The sequence below is a fragment of the Chiloscyllium plagiosum genome, unplaced genomic scaffold (assembly GCF_037043375.1).
Source record: "Chiloscyllium plagiosum isolate Xiang-an unplaced genomic scaffold, Cpla_swu_hap1 HiC_scaffold_35, whole genome shotgun sequence".
Lineage (NCBI taxonomy): Eukaryota > Metazoa > Chordata > Chondrichthyes > Orectolobiformes > Hemiscylliidae > Chiloscyllium > Chiloscyllium plagiosum.
In genome coordinates, this window is record NW_028270173.1 from 20,443,458 (window position 1) to 20,460,318 (window position 16,861).

Sequence of the window (16,861 nt, forward strand, 5' to 3'; positions counted from 1 at the left end):
GCGTCGGAGGCTGAGGGGTGACCTTACAGAGGTTTACAAAATCATGAGGGGCATGGATAGGGTAAATAGACAAAGTCTTTTCCCTGGGTTGGGGGAGTCCAGAGCTAGAGGGCACAGGTTTAGGGTGAGAGGGGAAAGATATAAAAGGGACCTAAGGGGCAACTTTTTCACGCAGAGGGTGGTACGTGTATGGAATGAGCTACCAGAGGATGTGGTGGAGGCTGGTACAATCGCAACATTTAAGAGGCATTTGGATGGGTACATGAATAGGAAGGGTTTGGAGGGATATGGGCCGGGTGCTGGCAGGTGGGACTAGATTGGGTTGGGATATCTGGTCGGCGTGGACGGGTTGTACCGAAGGGTCTGTTTCCGAGCTGTACATCTCTATGACTCTATAAGAAGAGTTAAAAGCAAACCTAATGGTGACGATTGCCATTTTTGAATAAAAGCTCTTGGATTGCTAATCCCCTTTAAGGGAGGAAATCTGGTCAGGCAAGACCCATTAAAACGGGGTTGGCTCTTAACTAATCTCAGAAATGGCCTTAGCAAGGTACTCAGACAAAGGACAGTTAAGGATGGACAATAAATACTGACCCAGATTGAGGGGGGTGGGGGTGGGGGTGGGGGGGGCGTTCCCAGTTAAAAAAAAAACACTTCTGGAAAAGTAACATTTAAGCAGAGGAATGATTTCATTGTGTCAGGGTATGTTCCTTTGGGATGGAGGAAGGTGAGGGGAGATTGATTCAAGGTTGATAAGTTTATGAGGGGTTTATAGAGTGTCTGGCAGTGCATGAAACAACTGTACATTGAAGAACTTGTGGATTCATCCAATTAACTGATCTAACACTGTTAACAGGTGGAATGGAGTGATGGGACTGCATGAACCTTGGATAACGTGTCCCTAATTTCAGAATAACGTTTCCATATTACACAGTATGTTAGTAAGCTGCACAATGATTACACCTTTTTAAAATCAGTATTCCTTCATTTTCTTTTTCAGGAGATCAAAGGCATTCTTCAGAGGTACGTAAGACATCAGTTAATTCATATTTCCCTCATCCTCTTTCACTTTGTCAATACCATCCCACAAAATTCCCCTTCAACAGCTTCAAAAGCTCCTTCTACACTATTCCCATCAAATACTCCCAGAAGTTGGATAGGATGGTGTTAGATACAGAGTAAACGTCCCTCTGCCCTGTCCTGGACATAACTCCCAGGACAGGGACAGTATGGGGTTAGATACAGTGTAAGTCTCTCTCTACACTGTCCCCCATCAAACACTCCCAGGTCAGGGACAGCACGGGGTTAGATACAGAGGAAATCTCTCTCTACACTGTCCCCCATCAAACACTCCCAGGGCAGGGACAGCACGGGGTTAGATACAGAATAAAGCTCTCTCTAAGCTGTCCCCATGAAACGCTCCCTTGAAAGGGACAGCACGGGGTTAGGTAAAGAGTAAAGCTTCCTCTACACTGTCCCATCATCAAACACTCCCAGGACAGGGACAGCACGAGGTTAAATACAGAGTAAACCTCCCTCTACTCTGTTTCCATCAAACACTTCCAGGACAGGGACAGTATAAGGTTAGATACAGAGTAAATCTCTCTCTATATTGTCCCCATCAAACACTCCCAGAACAAGGACAGCACATAGTTAGGCATAGCATAAGGTGTTCCCTGCTCTCTTTGGCTTAATGCTTAATAATTGGTGATGGGATGGGCTGGAGCATTCTTCCCTTGAACCCTAAGGTTGGAATGGTGTGAATGAGAATGGAGCTGTGTCACATCATCGAAAACAGCAGTATATATTAACCAATTTCCCAGCATTAATAGAAACACTTTCAATAAACAATTCATGCCTCTTTTTTATCAACTGAAGTTTGTCTGATTGATTATCATCAAAGGAATACATTTGAGAGTGTCATTGAGGTAGTAGTTTGCTGAGGTGTAATATACATTGTGAATCACTTCTTCCCCACCTGGCTCACGAAACCCATTTTATCCCAACATGGTCAAAGTTCATCAAGTGTTTTGTGTTGTTGAGCTGAGGTCTTTTTGGTTTTTATTGATAAACCTCTGTTTGGTCTCCAGATGTGACTTCGAGACAGAACCTCTTCCAAAGATACCTGAGCTGAATCTGGGGGAGTTTAATGGACCTCTGCAGTACACAGTATGGAAACAGATGCTCAACATTATAAACCCAGGTATTAATCTCTTCCCTCTTGCCCCTCGCTCTTCTCTTGATCTTTTTCCTCTCTCCTCTCCTCTCTTCACCTTCTGACTTCTCTCTCTTTTCTCCTCTTTCACTTCTCCTCTTTTGTTCTCTCCCCTCTCCACCTCTCCTCTCCCCTTCCTCTTCTCATCCTCTATCCTCTTCCATCCTCTCTCGTCATCTCCTCCCTCCTCGCTCTGTCTCATTGCTCCTGCTCCTGTTTTTGTTCCACTTCCTATAATCCCCTCCCAATTGCATTAACCTCTCACAAGAAAAGCACTTTGAGAACTAACTTTACCTCAGTTCTGATTAAAGTGTAAACCAAAATAACTCTGCGCCCACCTGCAACTCCACATTCCATTCCCATGAAGATTTGTCATTTATTTGTCACCCTCACGGTGGGGTAGGGGTGGAGTGGCGTGTGGAGGGGTAGCATAGTGAAAATCAAGCCTGACTATTCCCAGATTCATCACCAAATTAAAAACTTTGTCAAAGTCACAAAGTCCTCAAGTTGACTGATGGATGGTCCCAGGCTAAAAGATTCTTTTGCCGAGGATGGGGGATTCCAGAACTCGGCTAGGAGGCTGAATTCCTGATGAAGGGCTTTTGCCCGAACGTCAACTCTCCTGCTCCTCAGAGCTGCCTGACCTGCTGTGCTTTTCCAGCACCATACGCTCAACAAAGATGCTGAATAAGCTGGGGTTGTTTTCCCTGGAGCGTTGGAGGCTGAGGGGTGACCTTATTAGAGGTTTATAAAATCATGAGGGGGCATGGACAGGATTAATGGACAAGGATTTTTCCCTGGGGTGGGAGAGTCCAGAACTAGATGGCAGAGGTTTAGGGTGAGAGGGGAAAGATATAAAAGGGACCCAAGGGACAGCTTTTTCACGCAGAGGATGGTGCATGTGTGGAATGAGCTACCAGAGGAAGTGGTGGAGGCTGGTACAATTACAGCATTTAAACGGCATCTGGATGGGTACATGAATAGGAAAGGTTTAGAGGGATATGGGCCAAATGCTTGCATATTGACTGCTGGCAGATTAATTATGGATATCTGGTCGGCATGGACGAGTTGGACCGAAGGGTCTTGTTCCGTGCCGTACATTTCTGTGACTTTATGTAGTCAGAAGGATTACTATTCGCTCCAGATAAGTAGATTCGAATCACAAGGAGAAAGTGAGGATCGCAGATGTTGGAGATCAGAGATTCTAACCACAGGTTAACAATTGTAATCTGTTGACATATCTCTAGTTGTTAAAACTAGGTAGGTGAATTGGCCGCGTTAAATTGCCCAGTGTTCAGGGATGTGTAGGTTAGGGCATTAATCATGGGAAACGTAGAGTAATAGGGTAGGAGAATGGGTCTGGGTGGGACACTCTTCACAGGGCCGGTGTGGACTTGTTGGGCCTGTTTCCATTAAAAACAAGTGTGGCATGGTGGCTCAGTGGTTAGCACTGCTGCCTCACAGCGGCTGGGACCTGGGTTCAACTCCACCCTCGGACCACTGTCTATGTGGGGTTTGCACATCCTCTCCGCGTCTGTGTGGGTTTCCTCCAGGTGCTCTAGTTTCCTCCCACAATCCAAAGATGTGCAGGTTAGAGTGAATTGGCCATGTTAACTTGCCCCATAGTGCCCAGGGACATGTAGGTTAGGTGCCTTGGTAAGGTGTAACTGTACGATAACAGAGTAAGGGAATGGATCTGGGTGGGTTACTCTTCGGAGGGTCAGTGTGGACCTGTTGGACCGAAAGGCCCGTTTCCACACTAGGGATTCCATAAAAACTCCAACCCATCCTGTATAAACTCTCCTAAATACACAGACAGATAGAGCAAAGAAACATTGGCACTATGGGGTGCAGGGAAAAATAACTGGGGGAAGCAATTCAGCGATGCCTGTTCACTGAGGTGATCCTTGAGGCGGCCAGGATTGTCTGCTCTTCAACTTCTCTCCTCCAAATCTTTCCACTTCTTCACAAGAGGCACACCCAAACTGCCGAATCACTGACTTATTGGTTATATTCCGGTAACCAGTGAGGCAAAATAAACTGACTTCCTTCCGACATTAGACATTTCACTGGAGAGGAAGATTATACGGTCGTGATTGTAACATGGTCAGCTCAGTGGACCTTATCGAGAATGTGTTCCCTGATCGGGGCCCTTTACCTGGTGCAATCAGGGAGCCCTGACTGACAGATCTAGACTGGAGGGTAAGAGGATCTGTTCACTCTGGGGGCGGGTCCACATGTACCTAAAAGGTGACCTGGTGATGGGATACCTGCCTCTGTGGAGTTAGTACTTCATTGGCAAAGAGAGACAAACACACTCCAGATGAAATTCACTCGTAGGGGTCGTCCTTGTGTTGGGGGATAAGCATTTCTGGCATCATTCTGTTACTTTGGGATCGAGCAAGTGGCATCCTGGGAGCGGGAGTGCCAACAAGGACAATGAGGCCTGCAGCTCCACCACATTCTTAGGGAATGGCCGGGTAAATCCTGCACCCTGTTACGCATCGACTCTGGCCACTCTTTATGGGCTCAATGTTCTCGGTCATTGTGGATGGCCTCACAAAGTGGCTGGACACACATTGAGTTCATCCGTCAGACACAGAGACAGCAATAGAAAATCTACTCGCATCTTTTCGTAATACACAGACGCCCCCCCCCCCTCCCCTGCCTCCCCCTACCGGTAGTGTCAAACACAGATAACGGGCTATCGTCTAACCAGCAGGGAATTTCCTAAAGCCAAATGGTATTCAACTTTTAAGGTCAGCTCCATGCCTTCCAATGTCCAACAGTCTGGCAGAAAGAGCAGCCCAAACTTTGAAGGCAGGCTTAAAGAAAGAGCCTCCAGCTTCATGAGATACCAAACTGTCCCAGTCATAGAGATGTACAGCATGGAAACAGACCCTTCTGTCCAACCCGTCCATGCCAACCAGATATACCAACCCAATCTAGTCCCATTTCCCTCCAAACCCTTCCTATTCATATACCCATCCAGATGCCTCTTAAATGTTGCAATTGTACCAACCTCACCCTCATGCAAGCACAGGGACAGCTCCAGCAGGGTTGTTAATGGGGAGAAAACTCTGCACCGGTGGGGGGGAGGGGGGGGTGGTGATGGTGAATGGCATCTGCAATGACAATGTTGTACACAAGACTCCTCTAAGTAAGAGACAGTTTACTTCAGGGGATGATGTTTGGGGTCGAAACCTTTGTAATGGCCGTTCATGGGTAAGAGGTGTGGTCGACGCTAGGTCAGGTCCAGTGACGTGTACAGTTCAGGTAGGTGTGATGGTCCTAAACCATATAGAATCTGTGAACTCTCAAATGGTGTGGAAGTTAAATGTGCCCGGCTCCTCGACCATCTCTCTGCGTGTTCTGGAACCCATGGGTTCTCACTCTCTGCCAAGAATTGTCACACCTCAAAATCTGAGATGAACACAGCGAAGGTCACCATCTCAGTGCCCTTGCCACTTGAAGGGGAACTTAACTACTTTCAAGATGCTCCGGGTGCAAGAGGTGAGCTACTGTGCTTTACATGCTGCCCATATCAGGGGCCGATTTGGCAGAACCTGGCCCAATGCTTAAATACTCCAGGAGGAGCTACAGTAAAAAAAGGAATGGCCTATCTCTGAGTTAGAGGGGGAGGCATGTAGAGATGGTAATGAGGTCAGCCAGGTGGACTTCATAGAATATGAGTTCCCTGATTGGGGCTGTTAATCAGGGAGCACTGGTGGATGGGAACTTCAGGGATTCTGTTCACTCTGAGAGCTAGCTCTGAGGGAGCTGGATCAGTGTCAAGGACTCTCCACAGGTAAATAAAGGATGACTTGGTGATGGGATACCAGCCTCTTGTGGAATTATTTCACACACCGTCTGCCTCTTGCAGCAATTTGAAGGCTCCTTCCAGTAGTGTTCTCACCTACAAGCTTGTCCAGCTACTCAGGAGCCAATCAGAGGGTTGTTCTCAGGCTGGTGGCCTTTGTCATCAGAATTGGTCACAACCTCATGAACCAATCAGCAACTTGTTGCTGGCCCAACTTTACTTTGTACAGGCAGCCTAATGAAATTAGATTCACCCCCACCCCGTACTGCTTGGACAAAGCAGCAGTGTAAACATGACTCACAATGAGTGTCTCAGCAATTGGCTTTTTTATATAGGCAGCCATTCCTTCAACAATTTTTGGTTAACAAAATAGTCCTTTTCCCATTTCCATCTGCAACTGAAAAATACAGAAAGTTAAAAGATACAGGTCTATAAAAACATCTAAAATGGCTCTGACATTCCTGTTAACCCTTTTGCCGACTCGCAGCTTCGGATGAACTCTTGAGATGTATCTAGTCCGTTCATGCTTTGATCGCACCTTGAAGGTAATCTGTTTCTCTCTCGATTGCAGTTCCTGCCCCTTTGACATTGGACCCGGAGTCAGCGAGCTTGGACCTTGTCCTCTCCAAGGACCAGACGACAGTGAAGGGCCGCTTCAAGCTGAAAGACTGGCCATACGGCCGGAGGACCTACCCCGCAGTGCCACACAGTCGGAAGCAGTTCAGTAATTATGGCTGTGTGGTCACGCGGGAAGGCTTCACTTCGGGCAAGCACTACTGGGAGGTCAACGTGGAGAGAATGGACGAGTGGATCGTTGGCGTGGTGAAGGAGTCCGTGAACAGGCACGATGCAGTCCCGCTGACGCCCTCAAATGGCTTCTGGACCTTGAGAAAGTGGAATGGAAGTGTCTACGGTCCCGAGCACACATGCGGTTTTGACGTAAATCTGAGGAGGGTGGGAGTCTGCGTGGACCACCAGAGAGGGCAGGTGTCCTTTTATAATGGCGATGACATGACACACCTCTGCACCGCAACAGGTCAGTTCAGAGAGAAGATCTACCCTTTCTTCCTGCCTTTTCCACAGACCGTGACTAAGGAGGCACTGAATCTGTTCCACTTGAAACTGTAGCTCAACGGGACACAGGCGAGTGCCTGCTCGGAGCATCTCTCCTTCCAGGAATAGGGGAAGTGAGTGGAATTTTGGCAGTTGCTGCTGAAGGAATAACAACAACCACAAGGCATTAGCGAGACTGCCCTTGGAGTATTGTGTACACTTTTGAGTGTGTTACTTGAGTAGGGATGGAGTTGTATTGGAGGTGGTTCAGAGGAGGCCCACTGGATTGACTCCAGAAATGAGGGGTTTATCTTATGAAGAGAGATTGAGCAGTTTAGGTCCATACTTGCTTGAGTTTAGAAGAACTAGTGGAGATCTGATCGAGGAATATCAGATGCGCGAGGGGATGGACAAAGTGGACACAGAGAAGATGTTTCCTCATGTTGGGCAACGTAGAACGAGGTCATCATTTTAGAATAAGGGAGTAACAAACGTAAAACTGGGGTGAGGAGAAATTACTTATCTCCGAGCCTTGAATCCGTGGAGTTCACTTCCCAAGGGTGTGGTGGATGCTGGGACACTGTGGCAATTTAAGGAGGAGATAAACAGATTTTTAATTAGCAATAGGTTGAAACATTATGGGCAGGGTGCAGGAAAGTGGAGTTGAGGTCGAGATGAGATCAGCCGCATTCGTATCAAATGGGTGGATGAGACCCGAGGGGCTGAATGGTCTACTCCCTGCTCCGAGTTCTAATGCTCCCCGGTCTGACCGTCCGGCAAGTTAATGTCACAGCTCACTTGCCCTGTGCCAAGCAGTTCTATCGAGGATGCAAAGCCGCAATTGGCTTGACTGGCAGGACATTGTTTCTTTAAACTGGAATTCATGTCATGTTGCTGTGGGCTCGGTGGGTCCCAGTAACTATGAGAACACAAACTTGTTTATGGGAATCGCAAATATGGATGCTGGAGATCTGAGGCAGAAGCAGAAAGTGCAGGAGAAACTCAGCATCCTGAGAGAGAGAGAGAGGGAAAAACAGCGTCAATGTTTCCAGTCTGGTGGGCCTTGGTCAGAAGAGTTCTGAGAATCTCCAGCGCTTTCTGGTTTTGACTTGTGTAGTCCTTTCCCAGGCATTTTGTTTGCTGGAGCAATGGACAGCAGTAAATGAGGCTCCAGCTCACAAGGGAGAAGCTCCTATTCTGACTGAGTGCTGGTGAGGGTGTACACACTGACATTCCACTTTTCTGAATACCTTCAGGGCTCACCATCCTCAGTCATCAGTTGCCAGAGTGGGTCTTGAACCTGGAATTCCTGGGACACAGGCAGTAAGACAACCCTGCCTGTCACATTTACCTCCCCCACCCCCCATATCTTCCTGCTGCACCACTTTTGCTAAGAACTTTGGTGTTTTTAATTTCTTTCCAATAAAAATGATTGAAGTTTTTGCTTGGTTATACATAAATTACTGCATCTTGTCAAAGAGTTTCAGCTCACGACCATCAAAATAAGTGTACCATAAAATGGACCGTTCAAATCATGGTGATGTCAACAGTACTGCCCCTCTCTCATCACAGAGAGAGATACCACTGGTTGTGAGTTTGAATTGAGGGTCACTGCACCTCAGGCGAGGGAAGAGATTGAGGAGTAGAAGTCTTTCATGGTAATCTCAGCTGGTTGTGGGAATGGAACTGAGACTGCTGGTATCCAGCCAACTGAACACCATTCAAGTTGCAAGATTCCAGATGAATCATTTTCAGTTGTTCCTTCCACACACTGACATAAGACACGCTTCGTGGCTATACGGATCCAGGATTTTTAAATTTAATACTTTCCGGTACAAATTCGCAGATTTGTCGAAATTGCAGCGCAGAGGCGGGACCGTTTGAGCACATTGCGTACGACACAGCTCGTCCAAACATCAACAGGTTCAATCTCTCATTGCTGCAGACAAGTCTCTCCTTTCCAGATATCTGTCCTTTGGACACTTGCTGTTATAGCAGCATCCACCGCCCTTTCGGTTAAAAGTTTCCCAATCGGTATGTCAGCATCAGACACATTCAACACAAAATAATCATCAAATTCTGACCATGACCGGGGCTTTTAGCTCTCAGAGTGATGCTGGATAAAATGGTTTGATTTCTCACTCTGAATCTCCCCCTTGCTCTCAGAAAATTGCTGAAAATAAAACACAGCGATGGCTGATCCCATTCTGTCACCTCTGAGTCACACAGTCATCCCGTATTCCCAATTCCTCCGCCTCCGCCGTATCTGCTCCCAGGAGGAGCAGTTCCACCATAGAACACACCAGATGGCCTCCTTCTTTAGAGACCGCAATTTCCCTTCCCACGTGGTTAAAGATGCCCTCCAACGCATCTCGTCCACATCCCGCACCTCCGCCCTCAGACCCAACCCCTCCAACCGCAACAAGGACAGAACGCCCCTGGTGCTCACCTTCCACCCTACCAACCTTCGCATAAACCAAATCATCCGCCGACATTTCCGCCACCTCCAAACAGACCCCACCACCAGGGATATATTTCCCTCCCCACCCCTCTCCGCCTTCCGCAAAGACCGTTCCCTCCGTGACTACCTGGTCAGGTCCACGCCCCCCTAGGACCCACCCTCCCATCCTGGCACTTTCCCCTGCCACCGCAGGAACTGTAAAACCTGTGCCCACACCTCCTCCCTCACCTCCATCCAAGGCCCTAAAGGAGCCTTCCACATCCATCAAAGTTTTACCTGCACATCCACTAATATCATCTATTGTATCCGTTGCTCCCGATGCGGTCTCCTCTACATTGGGGAGACTGGGCGCCTCCTAGCAGAGTGCTTTAGGGAACATCTCCGAGACACCCGCACCAATCAACCAAATCGCCCCGTGGCCCAACATTTCAACTCCCCCTCCCACTCTGCCGAGGATATGGAGGTCCTGGGCCTCCTCCACCGCTGCTCCCTCACCACCAGACGCATGGAAGAAGAAAGCCTCATCTTCCGCCTCGGAACACTTCAACCCCAGGACATCAATGAGGACTTCAACAGCTTCCTCATTTCCCCTTCCCCCACCTCATCCAAGTTTCTAACCTCCAGCAACACGATCGCCTGACTTGTCCGGACTTGTCTGACCTGCCCAGCTCCTTTTCCACCTATCCACTCCACCCTCTCCTCCCTGACCTATCACCTTCATCTCCTCCCCCACTGACCTATTGTACTCTATGCTACTCTATCCCCACCCCCACCCTCCTCTAGCTTATCTCTCCATGCTTCAGGCTCTCTGCCTTTATTCCTGTTGAAGGGCTTTTGCCTGAAACGTCGATTTTGCCTGTCCTCGGATGCTGCCTGAACTGCTGTGCTCTTCCAGCACCACTGATCCAGAATCTGGTTTCCAGCATCTGCAGTCATTGTTTTTGCCTCATAGGATTAAGTCCCCCACTTAGATTTCAACCTAATGGTCAAAGGTGGAACTGCAGTACAGCAGGGCAGGATGTCTGAGGTTCTGATTGTCAGATTAAATGTTATATCCTCTTCAGGTGAATTTTGTTGTGTATTTGTTCCTGGTATGAGGGTGGGCATAACTAGCCCAGCATTTCTTGTCGATCCATAACTGCTCTGGAATTGGTGGTGGTAAACTGCCTGCTCAAACCATTGCAGTCCCTGGGGTGTAGAGACACTCACAAAGCTTTTAAGGAGGGAGTTCCAAGTATTTGACCATCAACACTGAAGGAATGGTGATATATTTTCCAGTTAATATGGTGAGTGGCTTGAAAGTGAATTTTCAAGGGGTGGTGTTCCCATGTATCTGCTGTTCTTGTCCTTCCAGAGGGAAGAGTTTGTGTATTTGGATGATGCTATTTAAGGATCTTTGGCGAATTCCTGCAGTGCATCTTATAGGTCGCATGCACTGTTGCTACTGAGTGTCAGTGGCAGAGAGAGTGGATACTTGAGAATGTGATGCCAGTCAAGAGGGCTGCTTTGTTCTGAGTAAGTGTTGCTGGAGCTATACTCACTCTCTCAGGCAAGTGGGCAGAACTTTGTCATACCCCAGACTTCTGCTTTGTAGATGGTAAGCAGGCTTTGAGGATTCAGGAGGTGAGTTGTTCCCCACATGATTTCTAGCCTCTGACCCTCTCTTGAAACCAGTTTAGGTGTGTATATGGTGAGTCCAGCTGAACTTCTGGTCAATGGTAATCCCTAGGATATTGATCGTGGGATTGTAGTGATGGTAATGCTATTGAATGTCAAAGGGATTGGCAAGATACTTGCTTACTGGAGATGATCATTGCCTGGCATTTGTCTGGCACAACGATTACTTGAAAAGTGTGGTGCTGGAAAACCGCAGCAGGCCAGGCAGCATCCGAGGAGCAGGAGAATCGACGTTTCGGGCATAAGCCATTTTTCATCGATTCTCCTGCTCCTCGGATGCTGCCTGACCTGCTGCGCTTTTCCAGCACCACACTTTTCAACTCTGGTCTCCAGCATCTGCAGTCCTCACTTTCTCCACAATGATTACTTGCTAGTTGTCATCCTAAGCCTGGGTATCGTCTATATCTTATTGCATTTCAACATGAGCTGCTTCAGTAACTGAAGAGTCATGAATGGTACTGAATATTGAGCACCCTGATAGGGTACGGTACAGAGTCCACTTTTGTTTGTCATTTATAAAGATTTCCATTTATAATAAAAAATGTAGATGTAAAAACATGGTTCAAAAGCTTTTGTATGACTTCCAATTTAATGGTATAATTGACAGTGAAGAAGGTCATCTGAGCTTACAAAGAGACCTTGATCAATTAGATCAATGGGCTGAAGATGGAGTTTAATTTGGATAAATGTGAAGTATTGGATTTTGATAAAACAAGTAAGGACATCACTTATACAATTAAAAGTAGGGTGTTGGCTCATGTTGTAGAAAAGAGAGAATGAGGGATTTGGGTACATAATTCTTTAAAGTTTGCATCACACATACAAGGCCTTTAGCAAACTTGCGTTCATTGCTCAGATCTTTGAATAGAGGAATTGGGACCTCCTACTGAGCTTGAACAGGATGTTGGCGAGATGCCATTTTGGAGTACTGTGTCCAGCTCTCGACGCCTTGTTACAGGCGGGATATCATTAAGCTGGAGGGGTCCAGAAGAGATTTACCAGGATGTTGCCAGGAATGCAGGGTGAGTTATGGGGAGATGCTGAATAGGCTGGAACATTTTCACTGGAGCACAGGATGTTGAGAAGTGACCTCATAGAATTCTATAAAATCATGAAGGGTATAGATAAGGAGAGTGGCATGTGTCTTTTCCTGAGGGCAATTTCAAGGCTAGGAGGCATATTCTTAACCTGAGGGGAGAATAATTTGTAAAAGACATGAGGGCCTTTTTTCCACAGAGAGTGGCTCATGTGTGGAATGAACTTCCCAAGGAAGTGGTGGATAAAAGTACAGTTGAAAGACATTTAGATAAGTAAATGCACAAGAAATAACAGCCAAGTGTAGGGAAGTAGGATTAGTTTAGTTTGGGGTCATGGTGGGCATGGACTGGTCTGTTTCCATGCTGTATGAATCTCTGACTCTATGACTCAATGGCTTCTGATCTATTGATTGAGGGGAGGTCGTTGATGCAGTAGGTAGAGGGTGTTGGGCCTGTCCTGAGGAACTCCTGCAGAGGAAAGCTGAAATGACTGACCTCCTACAACCACAATCGTTTTCCTACTTGCCAGATAGGCCTCCAACCAGCAGAGGACTTTCCCCTCTGAGACCAACTTAGTCAAATTTAGCTCAGGTTCCTTGATATCAGACTTGGTCAAATGTGTCCTTGATGTCAAGGACAGTCACTTCCAACTCTTATTTCCATGTTGCTGTGTTATGACTTATTTATTTAAATATTTTCCAAGGTTTATTTGCTTTCATTGCCTTCGGGGTAACTCCTAAACCATTCAGTTTCCTTCTTACATCAATACTTGGCTTTGTTTAAATTCAAGGGGAACGAGTTTAGAACTCGTTATCTCTCTCTCAAGCTTAAATGGAATCTGGAACGATGCTGCTCCTTTGACAGGGTTATGTTGTCCTCGGATTTATTTTTCAGAGAAGTTGCAAAAGCACAGGTGCCGAAACGTCTGGTGTTGAAGGGATTTAGGGCCAATTTGATTATAGCAAACAGATGCAGCCTCAGGCAAAAGTTTTAAAATAATTCTTGTACAATGAAAGGGGAGTGGCCAGTTCTCCCAGCTCAGCTTTTCGTTGGTCAAGCTATTAAGTGAAAACAGTCAGAAGAGAGTCCAGACTGATCCTCCTCTCTCTGTGACATCTCTCCTGTCGGACCCTGTGTTTTATTTTACCATTAGTGTCAAGGAGGGCTTATGGGGATTGTTGCAAGTATTTGGATCAAATTCACTAAGTTGGGATAATCTGTTGGGTTTTCAGGGAAGTTAAGTTATTCTGTATTCTGTTCTCTTTTATTTGTGATTCATTCGGTAACCTTGTAAATCAGTTCTGTTTTGTTTAAAACCAAGTGGCTTGACCAGCTTTATCCCTCCTGGAATATCTGTGTTACACCTATTTAAAACAACTAACAAACTTAGCATCTGAGCTACTGTCGTGAAATGTTTTGAGTCGGTCTGGCCTAGCCACTGTATTATGATCACTATTTCCCAAAGGATCATCCATTATGAGATTGATCATTCGTATTGCTGCATTATTCAATACTGCAACTGAAAAAACTTCCCTTGTCACCCTTGTCCCACAAAGTACACTTTTCTGGGTAGGTTTCCACTACCAGCTCTGCCCATCTCATTGGCCCTGCTGATATCCTCCTGCAGTTTATGGCCATGCTCCTCAGTCACACCAAGAACTAGAACATCATAGTTAGTTTTAATGTGCAGTAGACCAGTAGTTTCAGTCAGCAATCAGGACAGAGTCAAATCTCTAACTTCAGAATTCTGTGCAATCGATTGGACAAAATATTGATTCATCATTATCCAGCAGCTTCAGCATTTTCATCACTACCTGCTCACCACAGTGAGGTGAAAACTGGAGATGTTCCTTGCCAACTGTGCAATGTTCAGTGCCTTTCACAACTGCGCAGAATCTGAAGCAGACATAGAATTGTACAGCACAAAACAGAATCTTCGGGCCAACACGTCCGTACTGACCGAGTTTCATAAACTGAACTCGTCCCATTGACATGCATTTGGCCCATGTCCCTCAACATTTCATATTCACGTACCTAACCAAACATCTCTCAAATGGTTGTAATTGTAATCCACTCTACCACTTCCTTGAACAGCTTGTTATCTCTGCACACCACCCTCAGATCCCCTTTAAATCTTTCCCCTCTCATCTTAAACCTGCAACCTCTAAATTTGGACTCCTATATCCTGGGTAGAAGAACTTGGCTATACACCTTCTACGCCCCTCATGATTTTATAAATCTCTATAAACCTGAGGGAAAAAACACCTCCATGCCTATTCAGCATCTCCTTATAACTCTAACCATCCAGTCTAAGTAATGAATTTGTAAATCTTTTCTATATCATTTTCAGTTTAATGACACACTACTTATGCAAGGGTGAGAAGACTTTTTTGTAGTCTCCACATGTGGCGTTACAAATATCCAGTACAGTCTCAATATGACATCCAAACGCCAATACTCAACGCTCTGACCAATGAAGGCAAGTGCGCTTAATGTCTCCTTCACAACGTTGTCTGCCCGTGACACCACTTTGGAGAAATTACATACCTGCACCCCAAAGTCTTTCTGCGCAAGACTAAACCCCAGGGGGCCTAAATCAACTGTCTCAATCCTGCTCTGGTCTGTCTTACAAAAATGCATTAACTCACATCTCTCTAAATTAAAATCTATCTGCCACTCCACGTGTAAGAAGATAGGGTCAAGATTCGGGCTTGGATGATAAGTGGCAAACATTGACGTGCCATCTAAATCCATTAAAACTAATTAACTCCGCCTCCAATGCCCACACCCACAAACATGTTTTATCTTCAAGACACACTGCAACAACTGAAGAAGGCTCCGAGGACAGCATCCTCCAAGGTGCCAGCCTCTCCGATTTAAAAGGACAAGGAGAGCAGATACAAGAAACAGCACCACTGCCAATTCCCATTCATAGCACCACCATCCTGCATTGGAAATATTAACCATTCCTTCACTGTCACTGGGTCAAGAATTCCCCTGGTGTCAGTCTTGATCTATTCTTCGATATTGGTTGCTGTGTCATCACCAGCTCTGACAATACATTTGACAGTGTCGGTTAGGCAAGCGTTAACAAGTTCCCCCGTTTTCAGCCAGCAAGTCCTTGCACTCATCGCTAACTTGATGCCTACTACATGTAGACCTGTAAATGATTGTTCCTGCGCACTCTGAGCCAACTTTTCATCATTCTAACCGTCTCTATCAATTGAGTCTCTTTCATTCAGAATTGAATTGAATTTATTGTCACATGTACTGAGGCACAGTGAAAAGCTTTGTGTTGACAGCAATATAGGCAGATCACAGAGTTAAGTCACATAGATAAGTAAATAATAGGTAAACAGTGGCAAAAACAAAAACACAGGTAGAGGCGAATGTTAAGAGTTTCTGAGTCCATTCAGTATTCTAACAACAGTAGGGTAGAAAAAGTTAAGAAACCATCTTATTCGTGTGTTCAGGCTTCTGTACCTTCTCCCCAATGGTAGAGGTTGTGGAAAAACATTGCCAGGATAGGATGGATCTTTGAAAATGCTCGCGGTCTTTCCTTGACAGTGGGCCTGGTAGATGGATTATATCCAAATAAATAAATCCAATGTTTACATTTCTGCTTCACAGTTATACAGATTTGTATCTGGTATTATTCCAGTTTATCTCTTCGACGCAATGTATTTCCCCAACCTGTCAATGTGACTGCCAAAACCACATTAAACTCGACAATTGTAGTATTGCTAACGTCTGGTTTAAATTTACTGTAAGCCCCAACATTTGCAGATAGTTGAACCCAACTAGTCATATGTTCAGGAAAGATTTACAAGGATGTTGCCAGGATTGGCGGATTTGAGCTATAGGGAGAGGCTGAATAGGTTGGGGCTGTTTTCCCTGGAGCGTTGGAAGCTGAGGGTTGACCTGATAGAGGTTTATAAAATCATGAGGGGCATGAATAGGGTGAATAGACAAGGTCTTTTCCCTGGGGTCCGGGAGTCCAGAACTAGGGGTCATGGGTTTAGGGTGAGAGGTGAAAGATATAAAAGGGACGAAAGGGGCAACTTTTACACACAGAGGGTGGTACGTGTATGGAATGAGCTGCCAGAGGATGTGGTGGAGGCTGGTACAATTACAACATTTAAAAGGCATCTGGATATGCCTATGAATAGGAAGGGTTCAGAGGGATATGGGTCAAGTACAGGCAAATAGGACCAGATTAGGTTAGGATGTCAGGTTGGCATGGACACGTTGGACTGAAGGGTCTGTTTCCATAATGTTGATCTCCATGACTGCACATGCGTTATTCTGCAACTCCGAAATAGATGGGGCTTCACCCAGGGTTTCAGGATCAGTTGAGTTGCATTGAGAATTACAAAAACTAGATGGGGGTACAAATGTGTTTTGTTCATTTGAGAGACTGTTATCACCAGTAAGGTTGGCATCTATTGCCTAGAGGGCAGCTATGAGTAACCCAGATGCCCATGGACCTGATGCCACAGGGAGGCAGACCAGGTAAAGGTACCAGAATTCCATCCCTTCGTTGTGAGATGGCAAATAACATTCAGGCTTGACAATCACTAATGGCCAGATGGTAAAGA

General features: G+C 46.1%; 1 protein-coding gene across 2 annotated transcripts in view; it reads left to right on the top strand.

The window, feature by feature from the left end:
* LOC122541529 (zinc-binding protein A33-like) overlaps positions 1–8,530 on the top strand; it is a 30,190-nt gene extending 21,660 nt beyond the window's left edge. For both annotated transcript variants that reach the window (XM_087979346.1, XM_087979347.1), the window contains 3 exons: positions 1,001–1,023; positions 2,091–2,203; positions 6,607–8,530. In XM_087979346.1, the coding sequence (XP_087835472.1) occupies positions 1,001–1,023; positions 2,091–2,203; positions 6,607–7,163 (693 nt within the window). In that variant the 3' untranslated portion in view covers positions 7,164–8,530. The remainder of the gene's footprint in view (positions 1–1,000; positions 1,024–2,090; positions 2,204–6,606) is intronic.
* Positions 8,531–16,861: the final 8,331 nt, after the last annotated feature.